General features: G+C 50.3%; 8 protein-coding genes and 2 non-coding genes across 10 annotated transcripts; 3 read left to right on the top strand and 7 right to left on the bottom strand.

Annotated features, from left to right (window-relative positions):
• Positions 1–334: 334 nt before the first annotated feature.
• Positions 335–2,366, bottom strand: Asppvi_001452 (RNA polymerase-associated protein; the record flags this gene model as incomplete). Its single annotated transcript, XM_043297749.1, has 4 exons — positions 335–1,057; positions 1,113–1,252; positions 1,317–2,068; positions 2,158–2,366. The coding sequence occupies 4 exons, from the start codon at positions 2,364–2,366 to the stop codon at positions 335–337; spliced, it is 1,824 nt and encodes a 607-aa protein (XP_043153684.1).
• Positions 2,367–3,014: 648 nt separating this feature from the next.
• Positions 3,015–3,722, top strand: Asppvi_001453 (demethoxyubiquinone hydroxylase family protein; the record flags this gene model as incomplete). Its single annotated transcript, XM_043297750.1, has 1 exon — positions 3,015–3,722. The coding sequence occupies one exon, from the start codon at positions 3,015–3,017 to the stop codon at positions 3,720–3,722; it is 708 nt and encodes a 235-aa protein (XP_043153685.1).
• Positions 3,723–3,970: 248 nt separating this feature from the next.
• Positions 3,971–4,629, bottom strand: ltpA (tyrosine protein phosphatase LTP1; the record flags this gene model as incomplete). The annotated part of the gene is made up of 2 exons (XM_043297751.1): positions 3,971–4,503; positions 4,560–4,629. The coding sequence occupies 2 exons, from the start codon at positions 4,627–4,629 to the stop codon at positions 3,971–3,973; spliced, it is 603 nt and encodes a 200-aa protein (XP_043153686.1).
• Positions 4,630–6,001: 1,372 nt separating this feature from the next.
• On the top strand, positions 6,002–9,210 carry chsA (chitin synthase I; the record flags this gene model as incomplete). The annotated part of the gene is made up of 6 exons (XM_043297752.1): positions 6,002–6,020; positions 6,270–6,439; positions 6,499–8,133; positions 8,187–8,588; positions 8,638–9,135; positions 9,196–9,210. The coding sequence occupies 6 exons, from the start codon at positions 6,002–6,004 to the stop codon at positions 9,208–9,210; spliced, it is 2,739 nt and encodes a 912-aa protein (XP_043153687.1).
• A 447-nt stretch (positions 9,211–9,657) lies between these two features.
• On the top strand, positions 9,658–9,728 carry Asppvi_001456. Its single transcript has one exon. It is a non-coding gene; the product is annotated as a tRNA-Gly (tRNA).
• Positions 9,729–9,844: 116 nt separating this feature from the next.
• On the bottom strand, positions 9,845–10,595 carry Asppvi_001457 (uncharacterized protein; the record flags this gene model as incomplete). Its single annotated transcript, XM_043297753.1, has 2 exons — positions 9,845–10,008; positions 10,067–10,595. 2 exons carry the CDS (start codon positions 10,593–10,595, stop codon positions 9,845–9,847), a joined length of 693 nt encoding a protein of 230 aa, XP_043153688.1.
• Positions 10,596–11,075: 480 nt separating this feature from the next.
• Asppvi_001458 lies at positions 11,076–11,156 on the bottom strand. Its single transcript has one exon. It is a non-coding gene; the product is annotated as a tRNA-Ser (tRNA).
• A 481-nt stretch (positions 11,157–11,637) lies between these two features.
• Positions 11,638–12,591, bottom strand: Asppvi_001459 (phytanoyl-CoA dioxygenase family protein; the record flags this gene model as incomplete). The annotated part of the gene is made up of 1 exon (XM_043297754.1): positions 11,638–12,591. The coding sequence occupies one exon, from the start codon at positions 12,589–12,591 to the stop codon at positions 11,638–11,640; it is 954 nt and encodes a 317-aa protein (XP_043153689.1).
• Positions 12,592–16,363: 3,772 nt separating this feature from the next.
• Positions 16,364–17,730, bottom strand: Asppvi_001460 (histidine phosphatase family protein; the record flags this gene model as incomplete). Its single annotated transcript, XM_043297755.1, has 5 exons — positions 16,364–16,753; positions 16,804–17,046; positions 17,116–17,334; positions 17,390–17,537; positions 17,585–17,730. 5 exons carry the CDS (start codon positions 17,728–17,730, stop codon positions 16,364–16,366), a joined length of 1,146 nt encoding a protein of 381 aa, XP_043153690.1.
• Positions 17,731–18,286: 556 nt separating this feature from the next.
• Positions 18,287–19,415, bottom strand: Asppvi_001461 (mitochondrial 54S ribosomal protein uL22m; the record flags this gene model as incomplete). The annotated part of the gene is made up of 2 exons (XM_043297756.1): positions 18,287–19,302; positions 19,376–19,415. 2 exons carry the CDS (start codon positions 19,413–19,415, stop codon positions 18,287–18,289), a joined length of 1,056 nt encoding a protein of 351 aa, XP_043153691.1.
• Positions 19,416–20,713: the final 1,298 nt, after the last annotated feature.

The raw sequence follows: 20,713 nt of genomic DNA on the forward strand, positions 1-20,713 counted from the left end.
AACGCTAGCGTTGTGTTCCGCTCTCAACGCTTCTTTCAATTTAGACGCAGATATGCTGATCATCTGTAATGTTCAATGGTTTCTTGGTAATAAATACAAATTCCCATTCTAGGTGTGGTATGACGCCAATGTTTAAAGCCCGCCCGTAGTGACAAAAATACAGAAACCGACGCTGATCTAATGTAACACCTGCCTATGTTCAATCAAAAAGTCATGTCCGGTTCAATTTCCTTTTCATAAGCTATCCTCAGAGATATAGCCAAGCCTTAACCTGTTCGCTCATCATGCTCTTCCGGCAATGAAAATCATTGCACCGACGATAGATGTGGTCACTTCAGATTTCAATATCCAACTCTAAATCCAGGGCCGCAATATTCTCGTCGTCCATATTGCGGTGACGGATCGAGGCAATCCCACCCTTCGACTGCTTCTTCTGTGTAGAGCCGGCAGGCTTAGGCGTACTGGCTTTGGACGGCGTGTCAGATCCTGTACCAGGAGTCCCGCCACGGCTGGAAATTGAGTCTGGTATCAGGCTATTCCCATTGGCATCGTAATGGGTCTTGGCAAGGGTTCGAACACGCATGAATGGGTTGGCTTGAGCTTCACCACGAGCGACTGCTGCAGCGGCTTTCCGACTCGCCTTTCTCTCCTCGAGCTGGGCACGACGCACACTTTCGGTGTTCAGTTTCTGATTGCGCAGGTTCAATTCGGCGAGGCGCTCATAATCCGACTTCTCCGAGCGAGGTTTTGATGGTTGGGTGCTGAAAGCAAGCTTTGGTCCCGTCAGCTCCGCCAGCTCCTTCTCCAATCGCGACACCTCCTCATCATCACCAGCAGCTCTAGCCAACTTCAATTGCTTCTCGGTTTCAAGGCGCTTAAAGGTGCGCATCTTGTTATCCAGTGAGCCTTGTTTGCGCAACTTCTCGTTCAGCTCTTCCTTGGTAAACTGGTGGTTGATTAAACGGTTAATGTCTGCCACTTTTTTAGCAACCATCGATTTGGTGGCCATCTTGCAATCTTCAACTGCCATGGTCTGGCGGTAGCGACTGAATTCCGCCTGAAAGGCGTTAGTATAATAACGAGGGCTTCAGAATCAGGGAAATAGAAGTTACCTCGGTAAAGGGTGAATCAGAGCAAGCTATGAAAGGGAATTCGCGCTCTGCTTTCCCATGCGCCAAAACCGCGTACTGGTTTGTCACAAACGACCGACCGTTCGGGCTTTCCATGGCGTAAGGTCGTCCCTCTGTGAATCCTGAAATGAGTCAGTACGGCGAGTCTCGAGGTGCAGCTAGAATCGAGATAACTCGGTCACTTACTCTTGATCAAACATAGACGATATTCGTTGATACCAGTATCTCTGTTCGGTCCGATATTTACTCGAGCATAGCATCCGGAAATGGCTTCGTCGAAGCCAGGATAGAAGCAAACTTGTGCGAAATTGGTCCGTCCCACGCGAGCGCGTTGAATGTCACGAAGGTCCGCAGGCGGGTCATCCTTGGGGAGAGATGGGGAGCGCTCGCGATTATCCCACTCGACTTCGCTTTCCCCTTCAGCATCCTTGTCCGAGGGCGCTTCGTCCTTTGCTGGAGCTGCTTCGCCAGCAGCCATATCACGACGACGAAGCTCATCGCGCTTGCCCTTCTTCTCACGCTGACGCTTGTATGCCTCAATGGCCTCAGAAGCCTCGCCAACTTTGCGCCCACCAAGTGTGGTCTTCTGCCGCGAGCTCTTGCGCTGGCCTTCTTCCAGATCCGCCACGCTTGCCTTTCGCTTGGACTTTTTCACCCGCCGAGCCTCATCACGTTCGCGAGACGCTAAGAGACGGCGGAGAGCCAGGTCCTGGTTGCGTCGGTCGACCTCTTGCGCTCGTTCAGAGAGAATCTGTTCCCGCTGGATTTCCGGCAACGCCATAATTTCCTCTTTGTCTTTAGCGGAGTAGTAAAGTTTATCGTAAGGAAAGATAGGGCGATCGTCTTCGGCGTCCTCACTTGCACCCTCAGAATCGGAGGCGGCGTCAGATTCGGACATGCTGGCGGACTCGAGTGAATGGCGAGATCCAGCGTCAGACCTGGTGGGGCCAGTGTTGTCAGTTCCCAGCCACCTCACGCAAAGGACAAACTGAGGTGAAAATGAACACGAAGACAACGGCAAACCTACACTTCGCCATCCTCCTCATCACCCTCGTCATCATTCCGCGACTTCTTGCTCCTTTTAATCGGCCTCGCCGTCCCTTTTCGCGCCATGGTTGATGATGGAGAGGCTGAAGGAGCAGGAGATTCAGAATTCTGCTTGGGGGGAGGTGATGACTCCTCGTCAGAGGAGTCGCCCGCTAGAGCGAGCAGCTCGGCATCCAGATCGTCCGCCATAGTGAATATCGTGCAAAACTTCACTGAAAACCAGGTGGCGTTTGACTCAAAATAGAATGGCTGGCGAGCGCAAACAGGGAAGAGCCGATTCGAGTACGCGACAGCCCCCTATTTCACCGTCGCAATTCACAGCGAAGACCTCAACGACTGGGCCCTAAAGATTTGAACACGGGCACCGATATATAAATTAATCAAATAGTTGGCTAGGGCGGAGCCAGCTGTATATAACAATCTCGCGACAGAAAAGAAAGCCCAAGCAGGTCGCGAGGATGGAGGTGGGTGGCGGATTATTAGTGAATAACGAAGACGACGGATGGCCTTGAGGTGAAGAGAAGCGATCGGACAAAGTGCACGGCGGCATCCGCACGATTTKGTTCGTCCATGACGTTCCGGGCCCAGGGGCCCCGAGATTGATGCCTTGCCAAGAAGGCCGCAAGCGCGCGTCTGCGGCCATGTTGGACCACCTCGGGATATCCGGTGTATAAGTGTCTCATGTTTACAGTCGTTGATGAATTTGTCCATTCGATTGTCTCTTAACGCTATTACTCAAGTATCTTTTGATTTTATTAAACCATACACAGAATGAATTCATTATCTTCCTTTCGAAGATGCGTTCTCAGCCGATCCCCTCGGTCAAATTCCCCGTTGATGCTCGACTTTCTCGCTCCGTCGATTTTGCGCCAGAGTCGACCCCGGCACAGCTCTACAGCGGCATCTAATCCTTCGGATGGTGCACAACAGTCCTCTCAGAATCCGGCCGCTGGATCCTCGAAGCCCACATACATTCTGAGCAAGAAACAAAGGGAGTACCTGGACAGCGCACTCCGAGTCAACCAAGCCGGCGAACTTGCCGCAACGCTCATCTATACGGCGCAAACACCACAGGTCGTGCGCTCGCATCCCAACCTCCGACCTCTTATGAAGCACATGTATGACCAAGAAGCCGGACACTTCTCGACATTCAACAAACTTATTGCAAAGCACCGGGTTCGCCCGACGGCCATGTATCCGATTTGGGAAGTAGCAGCCACATTCCTGGGATGGTCGACGGGAGTTATGGGCCGGGAGGCGGCCATGGCTTGTACGGAGGCAGTGGAGACGGAGATTGGGTCTCATTACAACGACCAAGTGCGGGAGATTTTATCATGGGAGGCAGACGCCAAGAGCCGGGGAGAGGAGCTTGATGATGAGCTAAAGGAGATGCTGGCAACATTCCGACAAATTCGTGATGAGGAGCTAGAGCATTTGGATCATGCCGTTGAGAACGATGCCAAAGAGGCGCAGCCTTATGATCCGTTGGTCAATGTGATCCGCCTGGGCTGTAGAGCAGCTATCAAGATCAGTGAAAGGGTATGAACAGAGGGCTAGCCACTTTATGGCCATTGTTGGTTGCGGTCCGTCTCATTCGGCCAATTGTGCGATAAGGTTGCAAAATGTACTATACTATCCGCAAAGATGGATACCTTCATGAAGGCTCGGTGCGGCAGGTTTGATTTTAAGACTCCAAATTCCTCTAAGTCATGTATTGATCGATCATATCTATAAGTTATCGGGTATCACTCAACATGCAAGAACGCAGTATGCCATGCTCAAAAGACCAGGAATCACTCCTCAACCTCAGAGCCCTGCTTCTTCTCCAAATACTCTAAAAACGACTTGGAAAATCGCACAACCTGTTGATAAACCTCCTCGAACCCATTAACACCGCCATAGTAAGGATCCTGCACGACCTCACCACCACCAACTCGGTCATGGAGAACACCGCCCGGCCCAAAATCACCAAACAACCTCACCTCCGCAACCTTCGCGCCGGCGTCTCCGCTCGCCGCCCGGGTACCTTTGGCGCCTCCGGACTTCCGCAACGAAGCAACAACCGATTCGCGCACATCCAGCAGATCCCGCAGATTGTATTTATCCATCGCGAGGAGATAGTCAAAGTTCAAAAAGTCATCCTTGGTGATCTTCCGCGCCGCGTGGTCGTAGTCTGTGATACCGTGGCGGCGGAGAGTGGACATGGTGCGCGAATCGGGGGGCTCGAGGGTATGGTAGGCTCCTGTGCCTGCGGAATCGATCTCATTGATCAATGGATGGGTGCTCGCCATGTTGCGGAAGACACCTTCTGCCATGGTGGAGCGGCCTGGTGAGGGGGATATTAGATTGGAGTTAGGTGAGGGGCGGAGGTTTAGTGCTTACAGATATTCCCCAGGCAGACAAAGAGGACATTGGCTTTGTCTCCGGGTGAATGGGACTTGGAGGCGGTCATTGCTATCGTTATCTGCTGAGAAGTTCCTGGGTGATTGAGCAAGGACTGTGACAGGAGCATGTACGGAGTACCTCCTATGCGTCTCCAATTAAAATGTTGCAGACCCCGCCACAGTGATAAGAATTCTGCCGCTTTGCACCGCCTTCAGCCACAGGGCAATCTTATCAAACATCCACCAGTTCGTCGAACAGAGTATGCCATAGTATGACGAAATGTTGGTTGTTACGGAACTACAATACAGATCTTTTCTATAATGAAAGTACTGATGTCTAAGCCACTGGGATCGAAAAAATATCTGCAATTGTCGTTCAAGAAAACTCGCACGAGGGCTTTACAATATACTAAACGGCTATATATTCCTGCTAATTCATGGTTATGTTCAGACAAATAATAGGGACTTTTCCCGAAATCCAAGTGTCCGTGACGTTTATTCAAACAATCATTACTGTTACCAACTTTACGACCATAAAGAATGAGACCAATTTTTTCGAAGCAACTAGTGATAAAGTGCTAGTGTGGCACGCGTTTATTTTTAGAGGCCTGAGCCATAGGCGGGCACACTGGGGGTGTGGCAGTGTGGCAGTGACAGGCACACCGGTTTCCCGTTGGCCCAGTGACCAAGGATTACTACCAGTCTCTCCACCATAGCCCATGGGCCAAGGTAACGATACCCACGGCTTGATTGATGAATCGAAGTCGATTTTGATGGTTGGATCAAGGTGAGGGAGATACAAGCAAATCAATGTTCTGCTGCTCATACATCGTGCAGATGTGCAGATTTCTCTTTAAGCAGGGACTTATAGAAGCCTTCTACTATAGACGAAGGATAAGCATATCAGATAGCTGCGTCACTTTGCGGGGCGCACTCCGTAGTCTAGTCTAGTCTCAAGTAGTAAACAGTGCACCTTTTCTACTCGTCGTCATCAAGGTATTATTCTCGCAGATTTTAACACCCAAAAAGTGATCGTCCGTTTCTTCTGGTTCCTTGGTCAACGCGGAAAAAGCCCTACCAAGCAAAGCCTCGTTTCCTTCATTCTCAGCTTACAACTTTTGCTTCTCCTTGTCCTCCCAAGTCCCCCGTCCTTTACAGCCACCACTAGTGGCGTCGCAGGGTTTGCGCTCAACAGGCAGCAGTTGACAGATGAAAAAGCACCTTTATTCGCTCAACATTCTCGATCTCTTCATTTCCTTCCCTGCCATCTGTCTTGGAAGTCGCCAAATTCCCCGCAAGCAACGACAAATTATCGAGTGACTGGGCGCTTGACCTCATTCCACCCACGCTCTTGGCGCATTCCCAATCAGACCCCCCTTGCCAGGAATACAAAGGGGTAGCTCATTCAAACGATCAGTATCCGGAGATCCTACCCTCACAATGTCCTATAATCGCTTAGGTTAGTTCATAATTTGTTTTTGGTCTGTGTTACAGTGTTGTTATTGCAGGGCTGCGGGATCCGTCGCATCTCCGCATCCACTCTCTTTCTGAAACATAGCCCCCGATAAAGCGACTTTTTCGAGATTAGCCTCCATTGGCACTTGCGCAAGCTGTCTGGCGATCATTCTGCAATTGCTTCTGCCTGCCATTTCATATTGTGTTTTAACACTACTTATCCGCCATTCCAACTGACATCCGAGCTCTGTAGACCACCACGGCGAGGATGGCAATCGCTCTCCCAGCATGAACCCTCATCATTTGGACGATCGAACGGCGTCGCCAGGCCAGCCTTTGACCGCTTACCAGCTGTCGGATAATCCATACGTGCATGACCATTTGCAGATGCCTTCCAGCGACCGTCTAGCGGAGCAGCCAACTGTGAGAACACCATTCCAGTCGGAGCGACTGTGACTGTTGAGATTGACACAAGATACTAGTACTCGGTAGAACGAATTCCCAACTCCTACGGTCATAATGAAGCCTACGAGCAACGTCATCCTGAGCAATATCCCGGCTACGAATATGCTGTGAACCCGGAAGCTCATCACGACGCATACTACACCCATCCTTACGAGCCAACAGTCACGCCGCAAGATGATTATGATATAGGGCAGTATCACGAGCAACCACAGCCTTACCAAGATGACCGAGTGCCCATTTTACAACCTGATAATCCGTTCGGTCCGGACCCGTACAGTGATGAGTACCATGACGATCCTGCGGCTGAGCCCACTCCGAGTCCGGCGCCAATACGACGCTGGAAGACGGTCAAGGAAGTACAACTCTTCCACGGTAACCTGGTCCTGGACTGTCCCATTGCGCCGAAGCTGCTCAGTCAAGTTCCTCATGCGGAACCCCCTGGTCGTGACGAGTTCACTCATATGCGCTACTCGGCGGCAACTTGCGATCCCGCTGATTTTTACGAGGAGCGATTTACACTGCGCCAGAAACTGTTCGCGAAGCCTCGACACACCGAGCTCTTCATCGTCATTACCATGTACAACGAGGACGACTTCCTTTTCGCTCGAACATTGATCGGCGTGTTCAAGAACATCGAGTACATGTGCAACCGGACGCAAAGTAAAACCTGGGGCAAGGACGCATGGAAAAAGATTGTCGTTTGCGTCATCAGCGATGGTCGTGCCAAGATCAATCCCCGGACACGGGCTGTGCTGGCCGGTCTCGGTGTGTACCAGGATGGTATCGCGAAGCAGCAGGTGAACGGCAAGGACGTGACAGCACATATCTACGAGTATACTACCCAGGTCGGTCTCGAGCTCAAAGGAACTCAGGTACACTTGAAAGGGCGCTCTGCCTGCCCAGTCCAGATGATTTTCTGCTTGAAGGAAAAGAACCAGAAGAAGATCAATTCGCATCGTTGGTTCTTCCAGGCCTTTGGCCGCGTATTGGACCCCAATATCTGTGTGCTTCTGGACGCAGGAACGAAGCCTGGACGGGACTCTATCTATCAGCTATGGAAGGCTTTTGACGTCGAGCCCATGTGCGGAGGAGCTTGTGGCGAGATTAAAGTCATGCTGTCGCATGGCAAGAAATTGCTCAACCCGTTGGTGGCCGGGCAGAACTTCGAATACAAGCTCAGCAACATTCTGGATAAGCCTCTGGAATCAGCATTTGGTTTCATTTCGGTTCTGCCTGGTGCTTTTTCTGCGTACAGGTACGTCGCGTTACAGAACGACAAGAACGGCCAAGGTCCACTGGAGCGCTACTTCCTAGGTGAAAAGATGCATGGCGCCAATGCCGGTATCTTCACAGCCAATATGTACTTGGCCGAGGATCGAATTCTGTGTTTTGAGATTGTGACAAAACGCAACTGCCGCTGGCTCCTGCAATATGTCAAGTCATCGACCGGAGAGACCGATGTGCCTGATCGAATGGCGGAATTCATTTTACAACGGCGCCGATGGCTGAACGGAAGTTTCTTTGCTGCCGTTTATGCCATCGCCCATTTCTACCAGATCTGGCGAAGCGACCACAGCTTCATGCGCAAGTTCATGTTGTTGATTGAGTTCATCTACCAGACTATCAACATGATCTTTGCATGGTTCAACATTGTATGTGCCGTCTTCTTCTTGGCAGAATGAGCCAATGCTAACGTGAATTGCAGGGCAACTTCTTCTTGGTCTTTCATATTCTCACCACCTACCTTGGTGACGCTGATCTTCTCGGGACAACAGGTAAAGTCCTGGGTGTTGTCTTCGAGTGGCTCTATCTTGCGACCTTGGTAACCTGCTTCGTTCTGGCCCTCGGCAACCGTCCCGGCGGCTCAAACAAGTTCTACATGACCATGGTCTACTTCTGGATTGGCATCATGATCTACCTGACCTTTGCAGCAATCTTTGTGACCGTTAAATCTATTCAGAAGGAAGTCTCCCAGAATTCATTTACCGTTGGGGACTTGTTCAGCAACAGCCAGTTTTTCTCGATCTTTGTCTCCTTGGGTTCGACTTATGTCATGTGGCTTCTGGCTTCACTCATCTTCTTCGACCCCTGGCACATGTTCACCTCCGTAAGTTCTCCTCCGAACCTTGGCTATATATGAATCTGACCTGTATCAGTTTATCCAATACATGCTGCTTACGCCAACGTACATTAACGTACTCAATATCTACGCCTTCTGCAACACTCACGACATCACATGGGGTACCAAGGGTGATGACAAGGCCGAAAAACTGCCTTCAGCCAACACGAAACCCGGCGGGAAAGTTGATGTTGATATTCCCCAGGACGACGGAGACCTTAACGCGCAGTACGAGGCAGAATTGGCCAAATTTGCACAGAAACCGCCCAAGGAGACCAAGGTCATTTCGGAAGAGGAACGTCAGGCCGACTATTACAAGGGGTTCCGAAGCGCGGTCGTGCTCGCTTGGGTGTTTTGCAACTTTGCGCTGGGCGCCGTTGTGCTGAGCGCAGCTGGCCTGGAGCGATTCAGCACCGACACAAGTACGACAGATGATAACAGGGCCACGATCTACATGGCTGTCGTGCTCTGGAGTGTGGCTGGTCTCTCGATATTCAAATTCATGGGGGCGATGTGGTTCTTAGTCGTTCGTATGGTATGTTCAAGGATATTCGACCTTTTTAATTTGGCTTTCGAACGCTAACCATTTGTACAGTTCCGAGGCGTTTGATGTTACTTTCTCCAGCCTTTCCTTCCCATGTGATGTATGCACCCGGCTCTATACTGACGTTTGGCCACGATACCACTGCGGGCTCAGTATGGTACCTTGGATGACGAAGACATGTCTTATGATATGGAGCGGTCAATGATGCTCCTGGTGTTTATTTGCTTGATTCTGCTTCTTTAGAAGATGATTGCCATGTATTATGTAGATACCATTTGGTTCGGGAGGGCATACAGGGCATCATACAATGTGTGGTGTTGCGTTGAGTATGGGATGTGTAAATCATTATGCTTATATTTTACTTGAGATATAACATCTAGACAATGACTCATGCTGTCCCAGCCTTTGACGATAAGGATTTGTCTCTTCGATTCTATCCTCATATCCTCGCTGTAAATCCAGTCCTTTAGAAAGCTTAATGTAATCAAAATAGGAAAGTTATTCTAATAAGAAGCATCATTGGTCTAGTGGTAGAATTCGTCGTTGCCATCGACGAGGCCCGTGTTCGATTCACGGATGATGCAATTGCTTTTTTGCATTACTTTTTTTTACCCGCCATTCTTACTCCAATCAATTTTATATTCGAAGTGGATCACGTATGGTATTTACTCCCTTATTTATATACTGCATTACTGCTAATTCAATTCTGGTTCTTTGAGTGCACACAGATCCCAATGCCGCCCAGGACAAGCGCCATCCCCAACCACGTCTGTTTATCAATGACCTTGCGCTCAACATACCACTCTCCGATGACGGTGAAGAGGAATGCACTCGAATTCGCCAATGGGACGGTTAGCGACAATTCTATATAATATCAGCATGGAAACAATTTCATGAAGAGAGAGAGAGACGGAAGACAAACCATGCTTCCCAACTAACAAAAAGAACCAAATACTCCCCGTAAGGTTGATCACAAGCGGGATGGAATACGCCGGCGTGCGAAGGAGATTGACAACTGTCCAGAAGACCGTCACGATCTTGGTCGTGAGCCATGAGGATGTCGACTTTGGTTTCATCCACGCCGGGACATCAGTGCTACTTCCTTCAGCTGTTCTTGATCGCGCATTCGACGTGAGAGGCTGGTCCTCCTCTCCTGACTCCGATTCCTCTTCCTCTTGCTCTTCGCTTTGATCTCCATTCTTTGAGCTGCTGGTTGCGGGGTGGCTTTGATCCTGTAGCTTGTGCTCTTCCACCGTAGACTGCGCTGATTGTGTCTGTGGTACCGTCGATGACTGTGGTTTCTGGAGTGCTTCCTGCCGTGCGTTAAAGTCCGCTGCCGCGCGTCGGATGAATGGCGTTGTGAAGCCCCATGCTACGCCGACGAGGAGGAAGGAGAGGATGTAGTTGAAGACGGATGGCTCGTCGACCGGTACGCTTGCGTCGGGGTCCATTTTCCACCTAGGCTCCTCTGTTGGTGTTGAGCTGACGTTGGGTAGATAAGAGGTGAGTGGCAGCTCTCAAGGGTGTTTATGGGATCGGGGATAAGATACCGAGCGGCTGAGATGTGCCGCATTGGGTGAAATCTGATAAGATAAGGGACGGCTAGGGGAATATGCCATCCTGCATCCATCTACGTAGTTAAGCCCCTGATCAAGGAGGCCAATGCTCCCATGAGAACCTTCGTAATTAAGTGGAAACAGAAAGAATTCGCATTTAACGCTAATATCGGGTCACGATGGGTCGAATAATTGACCGTCTTCCCAATGGCATGATCATGACTTTGGCCTCGACATCATCTTGTACCAGCACACCATACTCTGTATACTCAGCAAAGTAAACAAAAGGGGCCTACTACTCCGTACTCCCTATCTAATGCATGATAGGCCGGGGGTCTGCTGTAGAGAATACGAAAGAGAAAAACAAAAAAGAAACGTCAGCGATAGGACTCGAACCTATGCGGCCGAAGCCAAGTGATTTCTAATCACTCCCCTTAACCACTCGGGCACACTGACTGTGCTTGTGATAGCATTTTGGTATTTTGATTCCATCAGCCAAGTAAATTGATAGGGTTCCGGTATACTTGACTTCGTTGGCATATTCCTGACTAGTCCCAAATACGGGGGTATATACTGGGTTGTGGGCCAGTGAAGATTGAATCTGCTACCGTACCTGCATGGAACATTGCAGAAGGATCAGCGGCTAGACGATGATTGTGGCGCAGAGGCAGCCCTGAATTACTGGCTTGTATTTCTTGAGCCCTGGGTAAGCATAGCACGGGCTACATGATATCCAGACATGAGCAGCGCATACGGCTTGATAGTAAATACCTGGACTGCAATGTCAGCGAAACGGTCACATCGCCAAGGTCGTGTGCGGACCATATATGGCAAGACATTGGGCGCAATATGGAAATAGACGCAGATGAGTGTCTCAGTTGTCCAAGAAGCCACCTCAAAAGTAGAAGGATAAGGTATATACAATTCCTGCTCGTCTCTACCGATACAGCTTGGAAAACTCCCCGCCCTCCGGAGGCTGCAGCCAGTTCCTCTCATCATAGTCCCATCCATCCGCACCCTCAATGACATGGAAGGTATACGCAAACCGGCTGCGGGGGCTGGTATTCTTCTCGCTCATATGCAGCACATTCCCATGAATCAGCACTAATGACCCAGCCTTGATATCCAGAATCTCCAAATCCTCATCCTTGACCTCATGGCCCTGGTCCTGGCCCTGACCCTCCGCCCCCCTCGGCACCTCCGGCCCATCGTTCTCCACAAACTCCGTCCCAACGACCTTCCCATCCTCCCTAATCTTCCTCACAAACCGCCGCTTGATCCCCTGCCGATGCGAACCCCTCCACATCCCCAGCGTCGCATTCCCACGCCCCGCATCCTGCAGCGCAAACCACCACCCCACCGCCGACGGCGGCCTCGTATACAGAAACTCCGAATCTCGATGCGGCGGCACCGCGCCCCCGATCCCGGGCTGCTTGCAGATCACCATACTCTGCAGCACGCGCGGGTCCACGAACCCGAGGGACTTGGCGATGGCGGCATTGCGCTCGCTCAGCGAGACTTTCTCGAAGGGCGGGGAGAGCGAGTGCAGCGCGTGTCCGATCTTGTTGATTGCTTGCTGTTTGGGTTTGAGGAGGGTGGGTTTGCCTGTTGTGGGGTCGGGGGTGGAGAAGGCGTCCGGTTCGAAGAAGAAGCGGATCTTGTCGCCGGAGTTCAGGAAGTAGTCGTCGCCGACGTGGGAGTCGTTTTTGTTGGTTTCGTCGTCGCCGGTGGTGAATTTGGTGAGGGGGTGGGATTCTAGTGGGAAGTCGTCGAGGAGTCTGTTGGTCTCGGTCAGGAGGGAGGCGATATCCTCTGGGGAGAGGAAGTCGGGGATGACGAGGTAGCCGTTCTCACGAAAGAAGGTGAGTTGAGAGGGGGTGAGGCCTTCCATGGTTTAGACGTAGGGGTAGATTACTGGAAAGAATAAGAGGGAGAAAGTGGAAGAAGTGGGATTTGCTGAGGGGAAAAGTGCGGGGAAAATGATGCTTAAATAGTGGGCTTATCAGTATCAGTCGGAGATGCCCGGTTGATCAATGATCATGACACGGTGACACCAATAGAAAGATAGAATATGAATTCAATAATCGTTGTTTAGTTTGTAAATACCATTATATGTGTCGACACCCACAGAAGTCCTCTGAACACAGCCTCTCTCATGGTATTTCTGCAAGCCCACATCAAACTAATAAATAACATATTTCCTATCTAGGCTGGGATCAAGAACGCCACATGCAGAATAATAATGCCATTCCCCCTGAATCCTATGTCTGTGTGTGAATAAGTAGCTTATAGTCATCTTCATTAACAGCCTACGCTAACCATACTGAAATATTAGCATGTTTAGTTCTGAGACAATCCCAAAGTCCTTCAGAAGCCCAGTAGCATGATCGCTGAAGGCATCTCCGTTTTGTTATATAGGAAGTGTTATTTCTATCCATTTAACGATTGCTAACATAATATGTTGCGCCTGCCCATCACTGTGCAGTAACCACTATTGCCTCTCTGTTAGTAGCTATGATGATATGGTGTTGTATGCTGAGTGCATGAAGGTTTTGTCCTCTCAACCTACCATCTCGCCGTAACCCAGGCAATGGGCATATCAAAGGAATTTCCTGTATTGCCTGGCTTTCTGGTAAGACGGCCGTAGACCTGGCCCTTCAGCTCCATAGGCTTATGCTTCCTGTCAGAATAGAACGCCATCCGGCTTTGCGTGTACTGAATTGCGTCGGCTGCCACTCCTTATTCGGTTTCTCTCAGTGGTAAAATCGTCTGCGGCCGCCATGAGGTTATCCGAGGGAGGTGAGAATACAGATCTCGGAGTACGCCATATAAGACCTCGAAGGGCGTCTTCCCAGTCGTCTGACTCACCGAAGTGAGAAGAGGCATACCAGTCCTGATGAAGTCTTATATCCCTGGCGAGCAATAAGAAAGAGCCCTCCTTTCAGCAGATTGCCTGAAACAATGAGTTCAGATTTAGAGGAGGTTCTATGAGAATCGACTCCTGCGGTTGCGATAGATTGCCATCGGATTGGTAATCGAGTGAGTCAGATAAGGCTAGCAACAGAAAGAAGAGCGAGAAACATACAAACTAAGCTAAAAAGGCAAGCATCTCGTTCTCCACGCGATCAAGATCAAACTTGTCTGGGTACATCAGCCAGATATAAGCCAAGATTCCAATCAGCCAGCCCTGTGCATCGTTGAAGTGGACATCAACATGGCCTTTGGTTGGGGGTTCGTTATAGATAACAGCTTGTTGTCCTCGCGAAACCTCTCTGCCAGAGGCACCACGATGTCTTCTTGGTGGTCCGCCAGTCCCTGATCAGCTATTTCCACGTCAACTACATCTGTAATCAGTCCCTGCTTGGCCAGATGTTCCAGCAACCGGCCAACCCCTTGTATCTGGGCTGCCTGCCAGGCAATAGTAGCTATCGCCTGGTCTTGGAATCTGGAGGCCCACAGCCCTCAAGAGCAAGCTGACAGGCAGTTGCAAGGGTGCAATAGTCAAGCGCACTCTTTAGCGGCCAAGGTCTTTCAGGTGGTTCTCTATAACGATAGCTTTCATGTCGGTACCGGCTATCACTCACCGGGCTGTCTCCCGCGAACGCCTGCGCCGGTTCTCGTTCTGGACTCATCCTGCGACGAAGTCTTCTCCAATAAGTGCGGGCGGAGGTCTGGAATGTAAGAGATTTTTGAACAGGTGAACAGCTCTGTAGTCCGATGAAGATGATGAGCTTAAAAGGCAGAGGGCTAATCCATGAGTGTATTGACAAGCTTTTTGAACGAGTTCTGAATGGAACGAGTCATTTTMCAGTCTTTCATGTCCTTGTCGGCGAGAGCTTCACGTTCGTGTTTTCCTAGTTTAAAATACCATTCTTCGATGAGGAGTAGAAGCCTTCGGGCCTGTTTGGTATAGATCGAACCGGTGTCGTAGTGGGGGGTTTCTTAAGAGCGTCGATCAGCTTAGCCGCTGGTGCTGGTTTTCCCCACGGAAACAGATTGAGGTTCTCATCGGGGAGGTTCAACTCAGATGTGTGGGCCTTCAAGCATGTAGAGCCGTCAGGCCACTCATCTTTCTGGAGGTCCTCGGCGTTACCAATCACGTATCTGTCGCTATAGATGGCCCTATTGCACTGGGCGATAAACCATTAAATCGACTAGCTCCGTAGCGAATGGCCCTGAGGTTTCAGCCAGAGCTCCTTTCTCACTAGACCCAGTCCATCTTAGAAGGAACCGAATTGTCAGAGATTGCTAATGAAATGGCTGAGAAGCGGGGCGGACAGGCAGCAAGCACAAGATATGAACGCTGGAAGGGCGGGCTTTACGGCACAATCAGTCAATAGTTGCTCTTTTCTAGCACTGTGGGCATGGACAGCTGACTCTGGTCAGTGCCGCAGGAGTCAATCAACCTCCGCTGGGAGGATGGAGGGCCCGGGAAGAAGCCATCACCCAGCTATAGGACTTGTCTTCGATGATTGTGTGTCCATTGAAACACGTAGATCACTAGGTCCGGCATATGTCTGAGTTGGAGGCAGCAAGATAGCATCTGGCCTCTTTGAATTTACAGTTAGCTGATGCTCAATAATCACACTGTTCAATTGGAAGGTTAATCACTTACTTGGCCAGCCTCACCTGTTTGGCTCGATATGAGCTAGATCATCCATGGAAGCAGTCTCTTGCTAACGGAGCTCACGGCCCAAATGTTGTTGCACTCGATCCACCGACTGATGTACCTATGCTCTTGGAACAGAATCCAGATCTTCTGTCGCTCCTATGGCCGAGCCGATGGACACGCCCGTGCCCTGGAACAGAATGTCCATATTCCGTCAAAAAACCACCCGACTAGTTCCTAGAACAGCCAGGTTTGGATAAGTGATCTGKGTTGAKGTAATCAGATAAGAGGACTGATGTGCCTCGACGAGATCCTGCTTGACTGACCTATATTGTCGAGCAGTAGTTCGCAAGGTCTTGATAGGTGTTTGTCCATAGGAGCACTCGGTCCCGTGAAGGAGGCGAGTATCCAGGCCATTATAGCATTGCCAACCCCTCAATTTGTCATGGCATCTTTTGCGGTGGCAACGATAGGATAAGTGTAATGGCTGTGCTGAATCTGTCTTCAACTGACAAGAACGAGGATGAATCCGACGGTGGATTTCGAGGTGTCTCAACAGAAAGCAGGGCGTTACAGCCTTTGAAGACCACAGCCAGAGCGGCGGTTCTCGGTATATCTTCAGAACGTCAGGTAAGGTCAGAAGGGCGTTCGTTACAATGAGAGCCTTTCAACCGAGTGTATCCATGAGAAGCGCTTGTAGGAATTAATTCTGCTCATTCACAATCTGATCCTGGCTGAAGTGAATGTCGATGCAGTCTCGATGAGCACGTCTCAGTAGCATTCACCACACCTGAATAAATAAGACACGGATTCAATTACGATAATGGAGGAGGACAAGGCCTTGACTCCCGCTCTTAGAACCCTTTGCTATGGCCGTGAGATGGTCTGAACCCAGAAAGCAAAAGAAGAACTGTCCTCGCGTTGACTGTGCCTTTAATAGATCATGTTAGCTAGGTTAGGGATATCATTTTATCTGGATATATACAATAGACGATGCGCATGATAGGCCATCGTGTCTCTGCCAAATCATCATGGACCCTCTTACGGCTTGAAATCAATTTTTACAAATCGGCGCCGTCGTAGGCGGATCAATATGCATTTTCGGCAATGGCCCAGGCACACGCTCTACCTTGACCAGAACCGGAATGACAGCACCCGTCTCGAGCGCAAACTTCCGGTGCCCCGTGACCTGCAAGATACTCGTAATGGCCCCTGAATGGGCGGTCAAAGAGATAAACGTGTTTGTGTCGTGAGTGAAGATGTCTTGGAGTAAGTCGCGAAGGCGAGCGTCACGCGCGGTGTTAGACTCCCGTAGCTTTGGGTCATACAGCGGGTCTTCCTCTGCAAAGCCATCTTCAATGATGTACTCGGGGTACTCTGCTAGTATGGCCGTTCTCGACGACCGACTATCGCAGGTGTGCAGCCCGATTGTTTCTCGGAGGAGCTGCTGATGTAAGTCTTCATGATTTATGAAAGGTGATACCGTGGACGAACCTCTTTGACGACGGGGCGGAAAGGCTCCGTAAGCGGCATCTTTAGGCCACGGAACGTGATACTGGCAGTAGCCAAACATCGATTCAATGGACTCACGTAGTATGATTGAGGGAATGGAATCTTGTTCTCGATCTGCGTCTCCCAAGCCCGGTGCGCGGTTTCCGCCTGAGCTATGCCCACAGGAGTGAGACGGGCGTCCACCCATGTCCCGTTGTCGTCGCCGTCGAGAAGGGACCAATAGCACTAGAACTGTCAATCAATCGAGTTCTTATAAACAGCCTCAGGTAGCCGTGTATCAGTGGAAATACTTACATCCCATGCTTCTGTCCCATAGCGGCGCTCGGCGACATTGTGGTATCCCTCTCCATGTCGGCCAAGATAGAGCAGTCTGTAGCTTGTCTCAGGACCACTCTCTGCATTGAGCTTGTTGATATGGTACTCGAACCGCTCCCATTGGGTTCTGCGACCGTCTGGATCAAACTCGGTGTCCGAGTCATAGCTTCGAGATATTAGGCCAAAGTTTGATGTGACCTGGCCATCATCAGCTAGGTCCGTAGGTGACGCTAATATTTCAATAACAGCTCACATAATCGAAACTGTCTGCATCAGTCTTCGACTCATCTTGCAAGAAATACCCGGTCACAGTGCTCAATCTGAGATGCGATTCAGATGTAATTGATTCAGCCATCATCATCAACCCAGCTACAATGACAGTGATTACGAGCAGTAATGGTCTGGGTGGTGTTAGTAGGGGAAAAGGCGTCGAGGTATGAGCACGTACATGATGAAGGATATTTGAAATAACCGTTGGAAGCCAAGTGCCCTAGGATGATTCGGATTCGGCCTTTCACTTTCACTTAGAGGCTGATATTCTAGCTCATTGCCCTGCCTGGGTGGGCGAGCTCTGGAGGGACGCAGGGGGACCATATCGAAGTGCTCGTGCGCTTCATTGGCGGCGGGCCCTGCAGCGTGTGGGGCAATCAATTGCCAGCCAGACTGGACCAGGTCAGATATATTCATCCGTTCATCCAATTCTTCCAACTCAGAACAAGACAGTGAGAAGGATGGGAAATTATTAATTGCCTAGTGTAGGTGGTTGACAATGATTAATTGTGACCCATGGAAAAGGACGCATACACGTGTCGATGTTCAGGTGAAATAGAAGACGTCACAAGGGCAAATTTCTAAAGGTACCCAACTTTAGTAACTGTAGGGAAAACGGATGCGTCCAGAAATGTATATTTCAGTATTGTACAAGGTGAACCCGTTATCGGCTCAATTCTTTAGACCACAAACGGTGTTGGCAAGCCATTGACCTCGCATCACCAAGGGTAGATAGATGTGGGAGAGGAAACGCTGAAACATCCGCTCGACGGAGAGTACTTTCAGAAATCTAGGAAAATTACAAGGAAACGAACAACGCCGATAACAACCCATCAAATCGCCTGGTCATGGCTATAAAACAACGAAGCGAACGAGTCGATCACCAGCTATAGTACTGGTTCTGGGCGGTGATCTTCCGGTCCGGAAGCTGGGTCCAGAGTTGGGCTTTCCGCTTGCGCAGTGCCTCAGCCTCACGATCCTGCCACTCTCTGATCCGGGTATTCTCTTCCTTGAGCAAGACAGTCAAGGAAGTGTAAGGGGGCCGCAGCCGATTAATCACGCCTCGAGCGCGATGGTCGTAGTCGACTCCGTATGGACCTCGGTTGACCCAAGCCTGGGCAATGTAGATTGATGTAGGGTTGGTGATCTTTTTCCGCTCACCAGATTTGAGAGTGATGGTGATGGGTTTCTGTTCTGTGGAGTTGCTCAGACCCATACCTGACCGAACAATGGCAACGTTCTTCGCGTGCTCGAGGTGTTCAAGAACGTCCTTGGCGACCTTCTTCTTGCTGAAGCGCATCTGTAACATAGCCTCGTCGATATTCTTTCCTGCGATCTGACGCGCGAGGGGTCCCAGCTTCTTCACGGACGTCTTGAACCAATGGGACTTGGACAGTGACTCGCGCTCCGTCCGCAGGATCTGCTCGGTCTTCGTTAGACGCCCCCGACGACGTACTTCCCGAACAATCATCTTGCGCTCCCAGCGCATCCTTGCCTTCGGACGAGGATCGAGCACGGTCGCCATGTTGACACGGTTTCGGTTTTCCACCTCGAGGTTGGCTTCCTCCTCGCCTTCCGCCGCTTCGGTGGCTTGTTTGCGTGCTGCTGGTGTCCGACCAGATGCAATAAGCTTCGGCGTTGCTTCGTCTTCGGCGAAAATCGAGTCTGCACTCAATGAACCCTCACGCTTAGGAGGGGCTGTTGCTCTGCGGGTGATTTTCGGCTTTGCGGTCTCGGACCTGCCGCCGAAGAAGAAATTTTTGATGGAAGACAAGGCAGACGGTTTGGATTGCTCCTCCGGTTTGTCGTTAGGCCCATTGCTACCGTCATCCTGAGCACGGCGAGGGAAGGAATAGGTCAGGGTGCGTCGAGGGACAAGAGCAACGCCTGTCCGGGCTACACAAATGTTTCAGGGTCAAAAAGAATATTACAGGTAACGGGTAAAGCAATTGGGAAGATAGTGACTTACCTGACCGGATCAGTTGCCCGTAGGGATATACAACACCCATTGTGGCCATGACAAGCGTGCGTTAAACAACCCCCGGAGCTGGTCGAGCCTGATATTCGGAGACTGAAGGGAAAATTGCATTCGGAAAGTCGAGAGCACATGATCCGCGTTTCTTGGCTGCGGAGTGGGTTGACATGGTCTACCGTACAATGTGGCTAAGGAATCAAGCCACACATTTGTTTGCTTTGAGGCTTGACCGACGGCAGCAACTTTTTAGCTCTCAGCCGGCGCGTCCTAACTCCTTGCAAGTTCGGCCACTTTTTGCGATTTGCTTGCAGCTAGTCTAATCTACCTGTAGACTAGCACCTTGCTAAGTTTCTAAGCGCTTTGGTAGTAGAGCACTACCACTACCTCTCCATGCAAAATGACCTCATCATCTGACTAGTCTCGGTAGTTTCTGCTGCTGTCGGTTAAAGCGGCAGCCCTCAATTATCTGCCTCTATTTTGTATGATATACGTGGCTGTGCGGAGCATTTTGACCACCTAGGTGCAAAATGCAGTGATTGCTTGAAATATAGACAACCAGTGTACTCAACATTGAATACCTATACCTGAGTCGTCATGGCTTCATCTGTTTCACTCAACCATTGTCCGATCGTTTGCAACCCTTAAAATGGGATGTGGATGATTGGTGATTCGAGCCACTGGCCAACTCAGACATCCATATCCACCATTCTCGACTGTTGACTAACAGATTCAGCCGACAAGTCCACAACAGGGAAGGGAACGCCCTCCTCGGCGCACAGGGCAATGCAAGTGGCTGTTGATCATGGGCACGTGATGATGCTCAACTCCAGTCGTAAAACAGCATCAGGCAGGCCTCGTTGTCGAAATGAAATCGAGCAGCAGGGAACTCCTCTTCTCATCCATAGCAACTTGTAAATAGCGTTCTGTAGATCTATAGATCTTAATTACTATGTCAAGGCAGCTGTCGTACCCAATCGATCGGAATGGCCTGAGCAACAAATCATGTCTTTTAAACCGTCGGTTACACAATCCGCTCGATCGAAAGGAGTCGAGAACCTGTCGTAGTAATCAGCGCCAAAGCTCCTGCATAGTACGGCAATCCTACCGTAGTTCAAATTTCTGGTCGACGATATTAGCTAAAGCCTTGAGATTGTTCAAGCGCTCATTCCTGAGCTAGGTGGCTGATCACTGCGCTTGTTGTCGCATAGTACTCGTTGGTACCTCAGGTATCTATCCCGTGCTAAGAGCTCTTTTTTCCTACTCCCATCAGGCTCTTCTTCAGAACCCTCGACGAGATTCGTTCGACTGTCTGTTTTCTCCATCAGTCTCTGG

The sequence above is a fragment of the Aspergillus pseudoviridinutans genome (assembly GCF_018340605.1).
Source record: "Aspergillus pseudoviridinutans IFM 55266 DNA, scaffold_1, whole genome shotgun sequence".
Lineage (NCBI taxonomy): Eukaryota > Fungi > Ascomycota > Eurotiomycetes > Eurotiales > Aspergillaceae > Aspergillus > Aspergillus pseudoviridinutans.